Below are 21,878 nucleotides of genomic sequence, written 5' to 3' on the forward strand. Positions count from 1 at the left end.
AAAAAGATCTTTCTATCACTTCACATCCCATCTCAATTTGCTTCTTTACAGAAATTTAATTTATTCTTAAACCAGTGGTCTCTCTCCTAAAATAAATGTAAATACTGTATTATTGAATACTTGAGGACATTCTATAGAATGTATTTAATATGCAAGACCACAGGTGAACATGAACAGGTAGAGATTTCAACCTATTTCATTAATTTTGAAACTTTGTATTAAACATAGATAAAAGAACTGAAATGAGAATGAATAAAGGATTCTCTAACTTCAGTGATTCCAAAATAAAAGGTATAAAAGACAAAAAGAGAAATAATGTATATGAAAATTTAATCTTTTTTGCTCTACCCCCCTCCCCCGCCCCGGTGTCATTATTCCAATGAGATTAAATATATCCACCCGCTATGGACTGAATTGTATCTTCCCAGATTCCTATTGAAGCCCTAACCCCCCAGTATAGCTGTATGAGGACCCTAAGGAAATAATTAAGGTTACATGTGGTCATAACGTTGGGGCCCTGATCCAATAGGATTAGGGTCCTTATAGAAAAAGACACCAGAGTCTCCCTCCTCCCCCAACAATGCCCCCGCAAGGAAAGCTCATGTGAGCACACAGTAAAAAGGCCTTCTCACTAGGAAAAGAACTCTCACTAGAAATGGACCAGGCTGGCACCTTCTCAGACTTTCAACCCTCAGAACTGAAAGAAAATAAATTTGTTGTTCTAGTCAGTCTGTAGTATTTTGTTATGGCAGCCTGAACACACTAAGACACCATCTGCACAGCATTTTAAAGAGTTTATATATTTAAATGATATAAGCACCTAGTGCCTACTAGTCCTAATCTAAATGAAAAATGTAGAATAGCATCCAAAAAGATAAGACATGACTATACTGGTCCATATGAAAATAATGGGAAAATTGAACCATGTTTACTATCTCTAAAGTAGGCAAAATGAACTTGTCTTCTGGGAAACTGGGATTTATAATTACATCTTGTCACAAAACGTCCACTGCAATATAATTGTGAAAAGCCTGGACCATTAGTCTGACCCAAAACATGGAACTTCTTATATTCTGGAGACCACCTACCATTTTACATGTGTGGTCTTCAGAATATAAGAAACTCCACACATATATTGGATCAAACTACGATCCAGGCATTTCAGAATTCGGAAAAGAGCAACTGTGGAGATATAAGACTTGGAGCCATTAAATAGCTGGTTTTCACTACACTGTAGCTCTATGAATGTAGGATACAGCTTGGTGTACACAGAACACTTGTTGGTTCAGTACTGAGACACAGAAAGTATTCAAGAAATGTATGCTGAATTACACTGGAATTCCTCCCAGGAAACCAAAAGAAAAGAAACTGCCAACTGTTAAATATGTGTATGCATATAAACATAAATACATATATATTTATTTTTTATAGATTATGACATTTATATACATAAAACCCTTAAAACTTCTATATATCCAAAAGGAAACATAAAATGCAAACTTCAATATATTTAAAACATACATGATGTTCCTAAGTTGATGTATTCAACCTATAATTTGCTATGGCAAATTAATATTAAAAATCAAACGAGGTTACTTAGTGAGAGGTCATTAGAACAATTCTCATTCAGGGTTATAAGCTTTTCAAAGAAAAGTTCATTTTATAATGAAATTGCTTTACTCTAACAAGAAAAATAATTTTTCTTTCCCTACTTTTTTCCTGGGGGCATTCCTCTCAAAGCTCATCATTATTCTAAATATTTAAATCTGGAATGGTGGCTGCCTGGACTAGATGTACAACTGTTTTCCAACCCTTCACTATTTTATGCTGGATTCTCCATTTCTTGAACCCAAGATATTTCTTGTTTTGGCTAAATCCTTCATTTCCCTGAAGGACACACTGTCTGGCAGTATATCTCAAAAGTATAAAACTAGAAGAAAAAAAGCAAGTGGCACAGCTGTATGCAACATCTCTGGTATGACAGCATTTATGTAAACTTTTGAAAATGCACAATGCAATACTACATATTGCTTTTGGATTCTATTTTGTCATGTTAAATTATCAAAGTTTGTTGTCCTGAAAAGATCAAATGTTTATAGAACATTTAAAAAGTGGGGGGAAAAGATGCATTAAGGTTTCAGAGAAAAGGAACAGGAAAAAAAAAAAAAACAACAGATGTCGGAAGAAAGAAATGTAGAAAAATATACCAATGACATAGTGCTGTAATTAACAATTCACTAAAGACCCTTACATATGCTTATAAGTGGCTAAGTTTTTATTTTTTATTAGTAAAAGGAATATGTTAAAGATATCAGAAACAACATTGAAAACTTTTGAATGAGTATCTATCCACCTAAGCACAAGCTGCTAAAGACTTACACTGTCTTTCTAATTCTTCTGCTACCAATCAGCTCTGCAACATGGTGTGTGTGACTGACTTATTGCCATATAATCACATACTTTATTTCGTATAGGGCAATCTCAGAGAAAATTCTGTAAGTGATGTAGAAGAGTTTTAAGGAGAGCCTCTTCAACATTTGGTTATTGATCACAGTGTATTTCTTTGCTTATATGTCGGCCTCACTATACTGGGGCACTTGAGAGCAGCGATCTCTATTTTCAGCATCTCCGTTTTCTCCAATACCAGCACAAAGTCTGCCACAGCAGGTACTTGCTGGGCACTCAATAAAGGTGGATTGACTGAAAAGTATACTTATTTCTGTTTCATGCAAAGGCACAAAATTAATACAGCCAGAATTCTCTAAGCCGAAAGAAAAGAAAAGGGTGGGGGGAGACACTACTAAGAAACTAGAGCTAATTTATGCTTTCACTTCAAACATAACTGGTATTCTTTTCAGGGACTACCATTGAACCAAACATTCAGAATGGAGCTCTAAAAATCTTAATTTAGAGTGGAAAACTCTGTATCTTAAAATTTACTTGTAATATACATTCTTTCACTTCACTTCTCTGAAATCAATGGATAAGCAGTAATGATAATAAAAGCAATCATCACTTGGGTACCCTGCTAGACACTTGACATATATTATCTCTTTTGGTCTTCAAACCAGTTCTTTAATGTGTATTATTACACACATTTTACAGATTAGAAAAATTGAGGTTCAAAGAGAATACATGACTTACTGAAGATTAAAGTGAAAGAAAAGTGGCAGAGTCAGAATTAAAATTCACATCAGCAACCTTTTGAAAAATACAGCAATTTTTTACTATAAGCAAAAGACATTAATCATTCCAAGTATGATCTGTACATACTAAATGCATGAAGTGGAAATGTGCTCTGCTGGTTTTGATGCTGGATATATTAATGACTCACAAAATTGAACTACAACTAATATCCTGATTAAATAAACTGAGTAACCCAAATTTTCAACGAGGATCTTGGAAAATCAGATGGTTACAAGAGCCAAGCCAAGTTAAAACCATGTATAGCTCCTAAATGTTTACTGGGGCTAAATAAATTAAGGTTTATTATACAACAAGATACTACATAGCCTTATACAATGTGTATATGTAGAGAGATGTCTTTGATATCTCTTTCATTAAAAAACTAAAGTTGTAGAAATTTCCAAGGTATAAAATCCCACGTTTCCCACTTAAAATAAGAGGTGGTAAAAGAGGCAGTGTGGATAAAAGGAGAAGCAACAGCAGTTTAGAACAGTCTACAAAGGGTTAATAGTAGTTCCCTTTATGGAAGAGAGGTTGAGGAGAGGAATGACTTATTTTCTGCAGCATACAATTGTATATTATTTATATTCTTTACAGGATACATGAATTTTGATAAAATAAAACTTAAAAAGAGAGGCATTAAAAACTCTCTCTCTAGAGCCTTCCAGTGCTTTAGAAGTTATACTGAAAACTTAATTTTATATTCTGTATTAATAGTAAGAAAAACAGGGCTTAAAGAAAATAGTAGGGAACATATGCTGACAAATGCAGGAAAATTCTTTTTTTAAATTCTGGGAGACAAAAGTTAATTAACCCTTTTACCTGTCACTTCACCCCAAACTCTAGAAGTTTTCTATCTCTAGTTTTCTATAGAGCTACAGTTTTGTTCCAAAGGGGACAAAATTTTTATGTTTATAATCTAAGGTTTTCTCCTACTAGTTAAAAATTTGCTTCTATAGAATTATGTAATTATGTATACATAAACCTTGAATGTAATTAAATCATGGCTCCCAACGTTTTTTTAAAAAGAACTATGTCTAAGACTCTTTAAATGATTTGGTTTAAAATATAAAGTATCTTCCACATGTAATCAAACATGTCCATGAAGATCAAAGTCTCATTTACGATATTGTAAGTGGCACCTTTAGAGTTGTGTGGTACACAATTTGTAATACAACAGTTCCCAAGAACCCTACCAAGAAACACATAAAGACATTCATCACAGCTTTGTATCTAATGGTGAAACTTTCAACACAGTGTACGTTTTCACCAAGAAATGATCAAGTAAACTATGGTATATCCACACAGGGGAATATTATGAAGCCACCAAAAATAATGTTGCAAATGTCACTGATATGGAAAGCAACTGATGATAGATTAAGTGAAAAATCAGGCCACTAAACACTGTTTAACCCCATTTTTTGTTCTAAAAGTGCATATGAATAGGAAAAGTCTAGAAGGATGTAACAAAATATCAATAGCAGCTCTTCCCCATGATAAGTGACTTTTTTAAAAAAACTTGCCTATATTTTCTAAGTTTTATATCACAAACATATAAAAGCCTAATATTGGGCTTCCCTGGTGGCACAGTGGTTGAGAGTCCGTCTGCCGATGCAGGGGACACGGGTTCGTGCCCCGGTCCGGGAAGACCCCACATGCTGCGGAGCGGCTAGGCCCGTGAGCTATGGCCGCTGAGCCTGCGCGTCCGGAGCCTGTGCTCTGCAACGGGAGAGGCCACGACAGTGAGAGGCCCGCGTACCGCAAAAAAAAAAAGAAAAAGCCTAATATTTGATTTTTTTTTTTTAATCACAACTGCAGTAGTAAAATGAAACAAAAGTGTTCTTCACCATAGGGTTTTGCTGGGTTTTGTTTTGTTTTAAATCATTTGACTTATCTCCCTAAGAGGGAGATTTATGCAGCGTAAGCTACATAAGCAGGAGTGTATTTCACCTTGTATCACTTTTTATTAAGTATCTTTGAAACTGTGCTAACACTGTGGTTGGTAGTCTGAATTAGATTTTGAAGATTAGCTGTTAGTAAAGTGCTGTTATTTATAAAAATACATAATTGAGAGATCAACCAACCCAACTAAGGCCCCCTGAACAAACACTATTCCAGGAAGAGTATACTGTGCTTTCTTGCTCTGAGGAGTTTCACTTCATAAATGGATTAACTCTTGGTTAACTAGAAAATTCTGGAACAACGAATTTCCCAATAACGATTTTTTTTTAAAAGCAATTCACTATGAAGTATGCTCTAAAATACCCTTTCCTTTGCATCCTACCACTGACAGCTTTTCATCGCCAAAGAGTTCCAAATTCCTGGAAGTCTACAGGGGATGCTCTTTTCTTTGGTATCTTTTACTGGTTTCCAGGAAAATGCCAGTAGGAGGCAGCAACGACTGGTGGCAACAGCGGCGGCTCCACTCTGCACAGTAGTTAGTTACTGGCTTCATTCCTCTGTCATTACAGAAGCAAGATGACACTGTTCTCTAATCCAGCCAAACCTGATAAGTACCATCAACCTGTCACTTCCTACATTTCAAATTCTAACATCACAGCATCAAAGAGTTTTTACATTTCGATTTCTTTTGCTGGCAGCAGCTGGTAGCCTCTCATTCTCCCACGGTATTCTAATGCTGCATTTGCACACCGGGGTTACTCCCAGACTGAATAGCAGGTCATCTCCTGCTCACTGAGCTCATCTGTGGCCCATGTGCTAGGCAATTTAGATCCAATCAGCCCTTATTTAGCTCAAGAGTAATGAGCAGCATAGTGACACAGACTTAAGCCTGACCCTCAGGATACTGCTCATCAAGCAGTAAAACTGTGACAAAATCATTCATCTTCCACCCGCTGGCAAGAAATAATACTCGCACTCACTGTATTACTTTTCAAGATAAAAAAAAAAAAAAGTCCTGAATTTTCATGATGTGAGACATTAATTTGCAGAAAGCTGAATTCCCTTAAACCTCCCTGTTGCTACGAGCTCACCAGGGGGAAATAGGCCTTAGGAGACTGAAATGGAATAAAGAAAATTGCTCTAGCTTTCTTTTCATTTTAAATAAGCCTTAAATCTGACAAGAGATATACTAAAGAGAGAAAAATATATATCTTGTAAGGTAAAGAAGAAACAATTGAAATTAAGAGTTCCAAAGGCTAGTTTCACTCCTTATATATGTTCTCAATTTTGTTAAAATATAAATAAAATTAGAACCAGAGCAATCACTCACCCTTCTCCACAAGGTAGATGGAGAAACGTAAGGAAGTGTTCTTTATAGGCCATCTTATGGCAAAAGTAAATTCATATCATAAAACAAAAATGTACTCTGATGCTTTCTAAGAAACACATCTTAAAGAGAACAACTTTAGAGTAATTACCAGAAGATGGTGTGGATAGCTAGGAACATTTTTAAAGTACAATAAATCTACTTTTCCACAATTTATAGTGCCTTCTGAGGTCTTATTAATCTAAAAATAATGGGATAATTAAGAGATCGGTTTCCTTCCCTCACTGATACATCACATCATTAAAAAACACGTTTAGTGGCTTATTGTACTATATTAAACATAAATACTTAAATTACTTGCCTCCTTGCTTGTTTCCTCTGAGTACTTCCCTTTTATAACCAAAGGCCACAACGGTAGTCTATCTACCGAGTTTCTTAAGACTGGGTCCACCTACTGAAATTGCAATTTAAGGTCTTTTTATCCATTCCACAGTTGGAAAAGAGTTAAATTTAACAAACCCATCACAAATGGGATTTGCCAGTCTTCAATATATTTATTATAACAATCGATCTTTGGTTTAAGAAACACAGCCCTGTGTGGCACCATGAAAGAGGACAGTGGCAATGCCTTCCTATAAACTTACTGCTGAATTTCATCCAAAGCTTCAAAGATTTGGGTGGTCTAAATACTTATAGTGAACCATGGGGTTCAGACAAGAAACCACAGTGACATAAGTCAGATTGAGGAAAGTAGCTTTTGCCACATCCCAACGTCTTTTGATTTGTTACCATTTTGCTAAAAAGAAATCTTCCAGTGCTTGGTACAGAAAATAATCATGGCATTTCTATTCCCCAAGCTCATCCACTTGCAAAAGAATGAAATGTATATTTCTTTTGTCCTTGTCATTTTATCCCAATGTTCATCCCAATTTTTTTCAGTGTTCTTTCACCACTGTTACCTTCCTTTTCCTAATTATGAGAGGTGGAATTTACTGTTTTCATTCAAACTTTGAGAACTATGAATCAGAAGTCATAAAGCTCCATTCATCTACTTCTTCAAAGTAATCTTGAAAAAAAATCTATAATATAAAGGTCTATTCACCTCTTACTTTACTTTTGTAATTTTGCAGATGGGGTTAAATATTAGATCTGACCTAGATTATAACTGGAGATTACAAGACTAGGGGCACAGCAGATAGAAAAAATAGAAGATTAAGAAAAGTGGGTAAGGGCTTCCCTGGTGGTGCAGTGGTTAAGAATCCACCTGCCAATGCAGGGGACACGCGTTAAAGCCCTGGTCCGGGAAGATCCCACATGCTGTGGAGCAACAAGGCCTGTGAGCCACAACTACTGAGCCTGTGCTCTAGAGCTCGCAAGCCACAACTACTGAAGCCCATGCACTACAACTACTGAAGCCCGTGCACCTAGAGCCTGTGCTCTGCAACCAGAGAAGCCACTGTGATGAGAAGCCCGCGCACTGCAACAAAGACCCAATGCAGCCAAAAATAAAATAAATAAATTCATTAAAAATAAAAAAAGTGGGTAGGACTAAGAAGTCCATGGACACTTTGGTACCTTTTCTTTGTACCCAGCATTCTGAAATTCACACAGATGTGCTTTGCTATGAGTCTAATTTCTTCCATTGTGCTACAGTCACTCAAAAGGCCCTTTCAGTAAGGAATCGTCCACTCCAGGGAACTACTTTAAATTATTTTATCAATTATTTCCTCCATTCCATTATTTCAGTTCCCTCTTCCAAATATCTTGCTTCCAACCCAATCCAAATACAGAAGATCTCTACTTTTAAATTCAAAGTGTTCCTGTGGACCCAGCCTCGATGGAGAGGTTCTGGAACCTCTCAAAAACAAGGTAAAAGCTCAAAGGCCCATTTACTCCACCTGTTTCCATATTTTAGTAGGAGAATAGTTTGGTTATAAATATTGAATTGGCAAAGTAAAATAAACATTTCAATTAACTGAGATGGATGATGAGAAGATGACAGGAGTCTTGCTGTCATCCTCCAGAAGTCCCTTCCACCCACTGGTGCTTAGAAGACAATAAGCACAGAGTTGAAATTCAGATTATGTGTTAAATCTATTAAATCCATAGCCTGTCTGTACAGATACTGTTCTCTACTTTCATGTGGATATCGGCAAGAATTGGGGACAAGTATAAATCATTATCAAATAATACTGAATCGCTGAAGTAATAAAATATGAAATGGTGAAAAAGTGATGGTTTCAATAAACACTTACATAAGTACCTTTCTATTTTGTGTCTGTCTTTCATGTAATAAATACATGAGTGTATACCATATATGTGCACTTAACTGGTTTATGGATGTACGCCAAGTGCCTATAATAACGCCTGCTATCGTGGTAGGCACTCATAAATATTAGTTGGATTTGCTGAATAATTTGTTTAATGAATTATGTATCCTCTGTAGAAAACCAATTACAATACAATTGTACAATTACACAATTGTAATTGTACAATTACAATACAATTGTACAATAAATTGTACAATTTATCTGGCAATAAAGGGCATTAGAGAGAAAGTATTACGGAAATTCAAAGGAAAGTGAGATTATTCAAGATTGGGGACACATGGATAAGCATACGTTGCTTGGAATGAAGGATAACATTGTTCACATAAAAATAAAGAAAACGTAAATGAAGACAAAAAACATATATTGAGAGATCATTATAGTCCATGGTCTGGGCAGGTGCAGCATCTAAGTCAGTACTGACTGAGAGCTCTGCTGCTGTCCACTGCAGCAGCCACTAACTACCTGTAATCAGTGAGCACTTGATATGTAACTAGTGTGACAGAGAAGTTGAATTTGTCATTTTATATTCATTAACTTAAATTGTCACACACAGCTAGTGTGTATGGACAGCAGAGACCTAAGCAGATTTTCACAGAAATCCTATAAGGTAGGGGCTGTTTTACAAACGTGCAACTGAAGCTTAGAAAAGGTTAAGTAACTTCCCAGGACTGCACTGTTGGTAAATAGAGGAGGGATGATTTGATCTCAGGTTTATTGGCCCTAAAGCCCCCGTTTTTATACTACGCTGCAACAGGAAGAACTCTCAAACACTTCCTTAAGAAGCAGAGGAAAAAAGCACAACTTGCTATTGGGATTTGTCTACTATTGCCCCAAATCCTGACTGCTCCCATGTATGATGCTCCTACATGAAGCTCTCTGATTCCATCTCTAGCTGTGATCTATTTACTACTAACTTCTGAAACCACCTTTTCCTTCCCCCAAATCCCTCTAAATAAGGGGTTTTTGGTTTGTTTTTTTTCTTTTCCTGTACTCTGCCACTCCATCTCTTTGCCTACTGTAACCGGCACTGACCATTTCTGACTTCTGATCTTAACAACTACTTTCACTCCTTGAATTTAACCCTTTTCTAATCATCGGTTATCACATAACTGCAGCTTATTCAGTCCTCAGATCTGGCTCTACTGTCCTGGCCATGCTCTGGTCTGAACCCTCAACTGGTTTTGACAGGAAAATATAAAAAAACGGTAAAAAAAAGACTTGGAGATTTCTTGGTAATTAGTAGTTCCATTTGACTAAAGTAAAGGAGAACCACAAGAAAAAGTTGCAGAAATAGGTAAAGCCAGACTGTGGATAACTTCGAAAACCATGAAAAGGAATTAGACATTTTCTCTGGGTCTATTAGGATGTCATTAAAGGTGTTAAAATACAGAATGACATAAGCAGAATTGCTCTCCAAGAAGGCAAATGTGGCAAGAGAATATGAGATGAGCAAAAGCACAAATGAAAAAATAAATAGGACTTCATTAAAATTTTTAAAATTTATGCTGCAAAGGACGTTAACAAAGTGAAAAGATAATCCACAGAATGGGAGAAAATATTTGTGAATTATATATCTGATGAGGGACTTGTGTTTAAATATATTAAGAATTCTTATAATTCAGTAACAAAAAGACAAATAACCCAATTTAAAAATGGGCAAAGGGTCCAAATAGATATTTCTCCAAAGAAGACATAATGATCAATAAGCACATGAAAAGCATGTGATCAGCATCACTAGCCACCAAGGAAAAGCAAATCAAAACCATAATGAAATACCTACTACCTCACATCCACTAAGATCACTCAATCATAAAGACACTTAGCAACCAGTGTTGGTGAGGATGTGGAGAAACTGCAATTCTTATATACTGGAAGAGGGAATGTAAAATGGTGCAACGGGGGCTTCCCTGGTGGCGCAGTGGTTGAGAGTCCACCTGCCAATGCAGGGGACACGGGTTCGTGCCCCGGTCCTGGAAGATCCCACATGCCGCAGAGTGGCTGGGCCCGTGAGCCATGGCCGCTGAGCCTGCGCGTCCGGAGCCTGTGCTCCACAACGGGAGAGGCCACAACAGTGAGAGGCCCGCGTACCGCAAAAAAAAAAAAAAAAAAAAGAAAAATGGTGCAACGGAAACAGTTTGGCATTTCCTTAAAAGTTTAAACAGAGTTATCACATGACCCAGCAATTCTACTCCTAAGTATATACCCAAGAGAAATAAAAACATGTCCACACAAAAACTTGTACACAAATGTTCACAGCAACATCATTCATAATAGCCAAAAAGTGCAAACAACCCAATGTTCATCAACTGATGAATGGATAAATAAAATGTGGTATATTCATACAGTGGATTATTTGGTAATAAAAAGAAAGTACTGATACATGCTTTAATATGAATAAACCTTGAAATTATTATTCTAAATGAAAGAAACTAGTCACAAAAAATGATGTGTTGTATGATTCCATTTATACGGAAGGTGCAGAATAGGCAAATTTATAGAGACAGAAAGTAGATTAGTGATTGCTAGGGAAGAGGGGTTGGGGAAATTGGGAGTGACTGCTAATAGGTACAGGGTTTCTTTTGGAAGTGACAAACTGTTCTAAAATTGTGGTGAAGGTTGCACAACTTTGTGAATGTGCTAAAACCATTAATTATATGGTATGTGAACTTTATCTTAATAAAGCTGGTCAAAAAGTGAATTGTATAAGTGATATACCTCAAAAAAGCCAATTAAAAAAAAAAGATGGTTTGAGAAGGGAAGGCACTGGAGGCAGGGAGATTAGGCAAGCATTAATAATGGTCTAAAAATGGAGGAAAGGGTAGTGAGAATAAAGAAGGGATAATAAAAGAGAGCCTCCAAAGACATTAAAAAAATTCTCTCACTCAACTAGATATATAGAGAAAGGAAGGACATACATACATGTCACATTTCTACCTTTAAGAAATTACTTTTCTTTTTCTACAGCAGCTCATTACCGTCTTAGTAACACAGAATCACAATTTCCAATAGTTCTATAATTGTTGAGGCAATGTTCATGTTCTCTACAATCCTGACTTTATTTTTACAACAAAGAACCTGATTCATTTACCCATCAAAAAGCCATTTCCTAAACGGCCACTATGTAAAAGGTACTATATTAGGGATGGGTTAAAAACCATCCAAGGTAAGTCCACACACACACACACAAACACACACAGGTCCGCTGAGGTTTTCCGGCATAAAGTGTAGTACAAAGAAACAATTATATTATGGGTTCTTTTGAAAATAATAATAATAATAGCAACATCTAACATTTATTGAACACTCACTAATATGCCAGGGACTATGTTAGCCACTTTACATTCCTGATTACATGTAATCCTTAAAGGTTTGGGCTATTATCCTCATTTTACCAATAAGGTTGAGATTTGGACACATAACTTTTCCCTTATAATACTTTAAAAGAATCACTTTGTACTTAGGCAAGGAGAATTCATACCTATGTAACAGATCTAGTTGGAGACTAAATAAATGACCCAAAATATTAACTCCTATACATGAAAAATTAAGTAGATAACTTATGTTTCAGCAAAATACAAAAATGGTACACAAACATTGCCAAGTTATCAGGGTGAGTTGATATTACTGCATGAATTTATAAAATATGTAACATAAAAGGGCCATAGTAAACACACTATGCAAAATTCAAGCCTGGTAAAGAGCAAATAAGCAAACAAACAAAAAAGCTAATTCATAGTATATATGTAAAAATCTCAGTTGAAAGATACATGAAATATTTAATGATGAAGAGAAATATTTACATTTTATATATTTCCAAAATACTGATACTAGTACATCCCCTTAGAGATGCTTTCTCTGAAGCAACCAAAACTGGTAGATTGATCACTCTTAGTGGACAACACAAATATCTGATTTTTCAAATAAAAACTGGAAATATATTTTTCCATGGAGCATACTCATGTGTTCTCTCTCAAATTATTAGAACATTGCCCTAAAATTTGCATAAAATCCAATCAAAATCTGCATCAAATATATATTTCATATATATAGTATAAATGATGTACATATGTATATACATGACACACATATGTACATATACATAAATATATGTGCATATATATACATGATGAAACAGCAGATCAGCAGATATTTTGGGCAATCCAGGATACACTAATCAAACTTTGCAAATAAATAACTCATAATAATTTGATTACTTAAAAAATCACATTAGTTTCAAAGTTGTTTTGTAGTAAGCCATTCTTCAATAATTAGAAGCTGTAATCCATTATACTAACAGAACACCCAACAACAAAAGGAGGAAAAGGCTTGCATGCTGTCAAGAGTCTCCTTTCTATTTTTCCTGAAAAATCATGTAAATTATTTGGTAATCAGCAGAGCCTCACAAGAATATTTCCCCTTGTACTACCTCCTTCCCTACCTAGAAAATTCCCAGTTATCTCTCCAAAGGAAAGATTAAAACAAATTTTTTTTTGTTTAGAATAAATGATACCATACCGATAAAGGTTAAAATAACTATTGAGCTTGGAAAATATTTGAGGGGAATGATATACAGTTTTTCTGTGCACATGTGTATGCACACATGCACACACACGTGCACACACACACCCATCCCAAATGTCAAAAAAGATGTATAACAAACAGATGAACTTGCAAGTTCGTGGAAAAAGAAGAAAAGGATTTAAAAATATATGTACTTTCAAAATGTATTTTGAAGCCAGGAAAAAGAATCTGAAACCTTTCAAGGAGTTGCACTTGAGCACGTACAGTATCAAAAACAGGTAATCATCCCTTCTGAATTATTTCTTAGTCTCCACATTTAACATCTTAGACAAGTTTTCAGCTGCCTTTAGACTTCTTTGAAACTAGGCTCTTGTTTAATATAAAATAGGATGTCAGTTGATCAATATCCATTTGGCTTAAATTCATAAGTTCACAACCCCCCTTAAGTGGTAGAACAAACAGGTACAAGGCCTGAAGATTTATTGTTTCTTTTTAAACGCCGAATGATATTTGCAGATGCCAAAAGGCATTTTGAAATCACTCCACCCCTACTTCAGTACAAATGAAAAAGGGGGATGGGGAGGAGAGAGAATCTCATGAGGCCTTGTATGTCAAGTTCTTGCCCAGAGCTAATTTTCATAGCTGTGTTATAAAACCCTGAAAATGGAGGTTTATAATGGAAATGCTGACAGACCCTTAACTATAGCAGCATGAATGGATATAATTAAAGAAAAGCTTTTGGCTACACCTAACTCCACAAATTAAAGACTGCCATTTTTATATTAACCTCAAATAACAGCCAAGTGAGAACTAGAAATGTGATTTCAGAAAGGGAATGTGAAATGTTAAAGATGACTGCTCAAATTATTTGACTTTCGGAGTTTTAAACACAGAGGCATTTAGTTAACATAATCAAGTCAGTATTTTCATAATGTTACCTAATCAGCGATAAAGAATGCTCTGGTGAGCGAGCAGCTCCAGTTAGCAGAAAGTGGCATATGAAGTTATTATTTCTTAACAGCCTAGAGGGAGCCGCTTCTCCCTTTAATCAGTGATCTTAGTTCCTTCCTACTTATAATTTCTCTGTCATACAGTTATAAAACTATTACCTAGTTCAACACACACAGGCACACATCCTGCACACACATTTATGCAGGGACCGGTACCTTATTCCCACCTGAATTACAAAACAGAAGAGATTATTAAGGTAAAGTATTTCATTCTTTCCCTTGTCAGGGATGCAGCCAGGAATAAATATCATCAATCTATGTAAACCATCTTCCCTATCTAAACCAAAATTCAAAGAATTTAGCTCTGTTCTTAACTTAAAAGGAAAAAAAACCCTATGCTTTAATTTTTAACAACTATTCAAATTATTTTTAAACTTTCTAATAGTATTAGTAGAAAAAATATTATAGGATACCTAAAAGACGCCTATGAAAAGATCTTCAGTGAAGTTTCAGATTTTGGGTTAAGAAATTAGGAACACTCTCTATGATCAAATACCTAGAGGACTTTTCTTGTGTTTCCCTCCCCTGCCTCCCTTCCTTCTTTCTTTCTTTTTAAGGTAAACAATTCTGAATGATCTCTGGGGTCCCTTTTCCCCCAAAGATCCCAAACTAAAAGCAAGTCTTGTCTTGACAATATCTGCCTTAGAAGGAAGTACTGAAGATTGATATAATAAAATAAAACTATGCAAGTCACAGTCCCTCTTACTATATACCGCAATCAGTCTCATTGAAGGACTGTGTGCAAATTACTATGCAAGCTTCAGAAATTTAAAAGATGACAGTGCCTAAACCATGACAGCATTAATAATGACCTGCACATTACTACACCATTCTTATTCACACATTGATCTCATACTGCTCGATAACCTTGGCAACAGAAGTTCTACATGATTTCACATTCTCTTACAGCAATTGTTTTTGATCATAGTTGACCAGTATAAAGCAAAACCAAAAATAAACATCTGTACAAGGAATTAAATGTTACCAACATAAATAGTTGTGTCCTTTTTTTCACTGGTTAGTCCTGAAGAGCAACAACATACTCCTTGCCCCCTGGTCAAGATGATACCAAATTACAATCTCAAACCAGATCTCGTTTAAAAGAAATTATTAATACAAATGTAAAGTTACTCTCACCTTATATAATTGAGAGTTGTCATTATGCCTCTTGATTCTGACCTCTGTACTTCTGAATACATGGATTAACAGAGATGCATTATAGTTTACAAGGTACTTGGCAAGCAATAATTTTGCAACACTCCTGACATGCTCTAATGCTAAAAACTTCTACTAAATTGAATTTAAACGGCAAAACTTTGATTTTTTACCGGAAGTGAAATTTAGATGGTTGAAGTGGTGCTAATAATAAATCAAAGATAAATTACTATTATAAATAAAATGTGATTTAGTTGTCTCCACACCTCTTTGTGATTTATTTTTCCAACTAATGACTCATTAAAAAAATATGTAACTTGCAAAATTATATAAAAACAAAGTAATCAAAAGCCCCAATAAGAAATTACCCTTTTTTTTTTGCAGCAAAAATAAAAGGTAAAAGCACTCAGAAGTATACATGAGTAGTGGTAATACTTTCAGGTTTGTCAACAGATTTCATTCATCTAATTACTTCCTAATTTATAAAAACTGTAGTGGTATGGTTAGTGTCTGTTTAGTTATTTGTAAACTATTATAAAGACAGTGTAAGAAGGCAGCTATGGTATAGGGGTTAGAGTCTGAGGGGTGATTCTGAAACAACTGTGTTGTTTTAGGTAAATTACAAAAAGTAAAAAGTCTCCATGTTTCCATTTCTTCATCTATAAACAGGGATGACAGGATTGGTAAAGAAATACATGAGATAGTATTTATAAACTGTACATCTTTTAAGAATACAAGAATTATTCTTGTGTTTCTAGTTACTACTTTTGAAGAATGACCAAAAAAGTTCCAGTTAAGAGCTTGAAGACAAAAAGTCAGTAAATAAAGAAAAAGTAATTTCCTATTTATTACTTTCACTGTATTTCCATTTTTAAAGCCTCTCCAACCTTCAAAATAAATCTCCTTCTCCTATTACCAAGTTTACATTAACATTTTTAACAAACTTCTGTGTTTATCTTGGAATGCATATTTTCTAAATATACTCCATACACTAATCTAAAAATGAGAAAGGAGGCTTTCTCATACACGATCAGGGAGACTGAAATTGGTGCAAATTTTTTTAATTAAATGGGATGATTAAACGGGACTGGAATATCCACCCACATTTAAAATGCACATACACAAATTCACTCTTAGGAATTAACCTACAGATATACCTTCACAAGTACACAGAGAATACATATATAAAGATGTTAAAACTATGTTTATAGTAACAAAATGGTAAATAATATAAATTTCCATTATTTGGGGATTGGCTAAATAAAGTTTGGTGCATCCATATAATGAAACACTAAGTAGCCATTAAAAACAACTAGATAGGTCTCCATATACTAACATGAAAAGCTGTCTAGGAAATATTAAGTGAAAAACTGAAGTTGCAGAACAAAGATCATTTCTTTTGTGTTTTAAGCCTATGAATGGGAAGAAGTCTGGAAGGTTCTATAACAAACCATTTTAATCTATGGAGTAGAAATAGAGCATCACTGAGGTTGGACCAGATAATTCTTTGTTGCGTGGGCTGTCCTGTACATTGTAGGCTATTTATGTAGCAGTATCCTTGACCTCTACCCACTAGATGCTGGGTAGCACCCCTCATACATGTGGCAATCAAAAACTTCTCCAGACACTGCTCAATGTCCCCTGGGGGAAAAACTCACCCCTAGGTAAGAACCATTGAACTAGAGAATAAAGGAGTGAAGTTGGGGAGAGGAAATTTTACTTGTCACCTTATACCTCATTTTTTTTTTCTTTTACCATTTTTACCAACACAACATACTACATTTGCAATTCAAAGAAAAATTTCAGGGACTTCCCTGGTAGCACAGTCATTAAGAATCCACCTGCCAATGCAGGGGACACGGGTTCCAGCCCTGGTCTGGGAAGATCCCACATGCCACAGAGCAACTTAGCCCGTGTGCCACAACTACTGAGCCTGCACTCTAGATCCCATGAGCCACAACTACTGAGCCCGCGTGGCACAACTACTGAGCCCGCATGGCACAACTACTGAAGCCTGCACGCCTAGAGCCTGTGCTGTGCAACAAGAGAAGCCACTGCAATGAGAAGCCTGCTGACCGCAGTGAAGAATAGCCCCTAATCTCTGCCACTAAAGTCCATGCGCAGCAACGAAGACCCAACACAGCCATAAATAAATAAATAAATAAATGTTCCTTAAAATTAAAAAAAAGAAAAATTTCACAACAAAAGAAGATTCCTCCACACTGCCCCACTGCTCTCCGAACTACTGGATTGGACATAAAGTTCGTTCAGGTTTTCTGAACAAACTTTTTGGCTAACCCAACACTTTGAAGAACCTCAAAAAAAAAATAGGTTCCTCCAAATTTCTAACTAAAAAATTAAATAGTATTTGTAAGATATGAATCTTTGTTTAAAAAAAAACATATGTAAGAAACAATATAATTGTTAAGACAAACAAAAAAGACTTGTCTATCTTTAATGGAAAAGGTAGAAAGATATATGGATTCTGCCACTTGGTTCCATGACTGCATCTTCCCAAGATGCCCAAACTCTCACATCATTTTCTACTCCTTTGCCCAGACTGCAGCACTATCACCAGGATGGTTTAGACCAGCTCCCTCCTCTTCCTTCTTGTTTTGTATATTCAGACAAATATAAACAAACAAACCAAAAATGGTACCAGAAATATAGAAATTCCTAATTCTGCCCCAGAAGCACAGGAAATTCCTAATTCTGCCCCAGAAGCACTACTTACCACTTATTTAAAAATTGAACAAACAGAATGAATTTGGCACTTGGAAAAGTATATTATCTGCTAATAAACTCTACTAGACTAAGAAAGAACAAATGTACTTCGTGGAGAAGATCCAGAATCAGTAAAAGTTTCTTCTAATGAAGTTGGCTATTCATTTACTTATCCATTTATCTATCCATCCGCCTAAAAATTTGATACAGCTTACATTGGGGGATAAGGGGATGATTATCTGATCAAGAATTAGAGTACATAAATATAAAAACTACACAAAATCTAAAGAGTGAAAACCCGTGGATTAATCTGTATGAACACACAGCCCAACATAAAGCAAATTAAGAAATTAGTAATGAATTAGTAATTAGTAATGAATTAGTAATGAATTAGTAATGAAACTCATAATGAATAAATGTCCAAAATTCGGAAATTTCATCAAGTTTACTATCTTTGAAAAACAGATGCCACTTTTGTAATGTGCAGCTAAGAAGAGGGAAGCAGTCTCTTCGTTAACTTCAGACATGATTTTAAATAAAATCATATCTTTATACCTAACTTTTACACAACTTTTTAGTGACAGTAACTAACTGCACTGAGTGGTAGTATCTAACTTCTCAAGAACATGTACTTTAAAGGTGAAACTGTTATGTAGAAAGGGCCTTATAGGCAATAAATGTCATAATCACTGTTCTTATCCATTATTGTTTGGGTCAGAGGGTATCTGCACATTTGCATAATTTAAGTGGATCTGAGAACAGTAAGTTTTGTATAGATGATTGGTGTTATAAGTAGAACAATCCTATCTTTTCTTAAATTTATTTATTTTTGGCTGTGTTGGGGCTTCATTGCTGTGTGCGGGCTTTCTCTAGTTGTGAGTGGGAGCTACTCTTTGTTGTGGTGCGCAGGCTGATTCTCATTACGGCGGCCTCTCTTGTTGCGGAGCTAGGTGTGTGGGCTTCAGTAGTTGTGGCACGTGGGCTCAGCAGTTGTGGCGTGCAGGCTCAGTAGTTGTGGTGCACAGGCTTAGTTGCTCCACAGCATGTGGGATCTTCCCAGACCAGGGCTCGAACCCGTGTCCCCTGCACTGGCAGGCGGATTCTTAACCACTGTGCCACCAAGGAAGCCCCTAACACTCCTATCTTAATCTTAGAATAAACTATTTCAGCTGGAAGTATTGTACTGGCCAAAAAGCTCATTTGGGATTTCCTGTAAGATCTTTTGGAAAAACCCAAACAAATTTTTTGGCCAACCAAATATTTCATGCATTTGACGTTGCAACTCTGCAGCAAAATATTTAAAGAAACTTACTTTTTTTTAATGGTATAATGTGGCCAAAATCTCCTTACGCACGCAAAACTGCGTATGTTTCAATGAAAGCCACATCAGATTTGAGCCCATGGTCTTGCTTAGAATGTCTGAAATATCCCTCTGGATAATAATGCTCTTCTAGGAGAGGCAGAGAGGAAAGAAGGGGCCAAGAGGCATGGCTCTTGGACTACACCAGAGCTATGCTTGATTTAGTTTAGTTTTACGTGTTTGCACATAAGCTTTCTTTCAAAGAAGCACTGTTTGAAAACTACTGATTTATGTTACATTGCAGTAAAACTCCTTTAACTCCTCTCTTTACAACTGAATTTCATGAGTATGTAAAAAGGAAAACTTTAATACAGAATCAACACAGGTGATGATATAAAGCAAATCAATAAATCAGAACGTTACTGGAAAACATACCTGATTCTGGCCAGAACAGCTTGTAGAAAGCTCAACACTGTCCTAAGTTCAGATTCTTGACAAGCTCGTAGAAGCATACTAAAGCCATCATTAAGCAGTTTTTCATGGGAAGGATGCAAGCAATGGCTAGTCTCAAACACTTCTTGAACACCATCAATATATATGGAAAGAAGTGACCAGAGACTCTGTCTTTGTCCCATTTCATCATTCTTAGATACCAAGAACTCCTTTGCTTTCTCCCGGAAAGCACCTGAAAATATCTCAGCCAAAACACTGATGTCCAGGTTTTTCTGGGTGTACATCAAGAGGAAGGCCATCTGACCCTTCCAAATGAGGGGAGATGTTATAAAGGCAGGCTTGAGGAAATTTAGGAGGCCTAAAACATGACTTGCTACATCTTCCACCTCTGCCACACATGCTAACAGTAGAAAAAGGCTGAAAAAGTTTTGCAGACCAACTTCAGTTAGTTCTTCCATTCTTTTTTGATGGAATTTAGAATATATCCTGTAAAACAAAAAGCTGAATTAATAAAATTGTTTCATTCACAAAAATGCATCTTTCAAAATAACATTTCACTCAATACTCATGACAGTCTCATTACTTTAAATTGTTATCTATTTCTACATTATGGTGCTATTGTGTCACTTTTCCTGCTTAGAAAACAACCTCACAGAACACCACTGCCCCTCCTTACCTTCAAATTTCTCAAGGATGCAGCAAGCATCTATAAGCGAATCAAAGGATTCAGTGGCTTTCCCCAAAGGACAGTAAAAATATTCTTTTCATACAGTACATGGCTTTTACTTTTATTTTAGTCCCCCCATTACCTTTCTTTTTAAATTCTTATTGACAAATAAAAAAGAGTACATAATCCTTTTAAGTACAACTTGTTGCACTTTATAGAAATCTTAACAGGGCAATTTTATGTAACAATTTTCCTTAAACCCTTTCTCCCTCTACCCTTCACAAAGACTTGGCTCTTGCTGTACTTATATGTTAAGACATAATTTAAAGCTCCGGAAAAATTATTTTTACCTACTTACAAAGAAAAATTGTTAGTGTTCAAATATCCAAGACTAACCATTTAAAAAGCTGCTGTCAATACTATTTAATACAATTTAAAAGTTGATGTACTTTTCTTTCATCAATTAAGGGATGAGGATTGAAAACCATTTTGAATCTTACATATGGATTGTTAAATTTCTTTGTAACTTCTATAATTGGTTTATTCAAGATACAAATGATTAATGCTTATGAGAGGTTAAATGTTTATCTATAAACAATGACGCTGATAAGCTCTTGAAAGTAAAGATCTGCTTAATTATCTTTATATCCTCCATCTTGCCCATGATAGTGCTTGGTAGAGAGACTTGTTACTGAATTCCAATTTCTTTGGCAATAAAGTTCTGAGTATTATGTCTTCCATAAAATGAATTAAGATTCAAAAACAAACTGGCACAGAACAAAATAAAAAACCTACTGTTTGAGCTACCTAATTACTTGGAGGTTTAACAAAGACACTACCATTAGAAATATGTATATATTCTAAATAAAAAATCCAAACTGTATCACCATAACCTTGCAAGAATTATTCATTGTGTGAATCAAACAGGAATTTCATGTAGTGATTCTTGAGAAGTCTCTACCTAAATTAAAAAGTATTCTGCTGTGAGAGCTTCCACCACATAAGCTGAGCAAGTGGTAGAGGGCAGTCTACTGCACAGAGGGCTAGAAAAGGGGTTAATAGGCAAAAGAAGTAGAACAAGGTTAGACAATTAAGAATATGGAGGTTCCTTAAAAAACTACAAATAGAACTACCATATGACCCAGCAATTCCACTATTGGGCATATACCCTGAGAAAACCATAATTCAAAAAGAGTCATGTACCAAAATGTTCATTGCAACTCTATTTACAATAGCCCGGAGATGGAAACAACCTAAGTGTCCATCATCAGATGAATGGATAAAGAAGATGTGGCACATATAT

General features: G+C 35.6%; 1 protein-coding gene across 4 annotated transcripts in view; it reads right to left on the bottom strand.

The window, feature by feature from the left end:
- Positions 1-21,878, bottom strand: part of MMS22L (MMS22 like, DNA repair protein) — a 169,997-nt gene that overhangs the window by 92,303 nt on the left and 55,816 nt on the right. For all 4 annotated transcript variants that reach the window (XM_089921878.1, XM_089921877.1, XM_089921879.1 and 1 more), the window contains one exon: positions 19,891-20,394. In XM_089921878.1, coding sequence (XP_089778004.1) covers positions 19,891-20,394 — 504 coding nt within the window. The remainder of the gene's footprint in view (positions 1-19,890; positions 20,395-21,878) is intronic.

Source organism: Delphinapterus leucas, chromosome 12 (assembly GCF_059928025.1).
Source record: "Delphinapterus leucas isolate spDelLeu-1000000601 "Yukka" chromosome 12, BTC_Dleu_Yukka2, whole genome shotgun sequence".
Classification (NCBI taxonomy): Eukaryota; Metazoa; Chordata; class Mammalia; order Artiodactyla; family Monodontidae; genus Delphinapterus; species Delphinapterus leucas.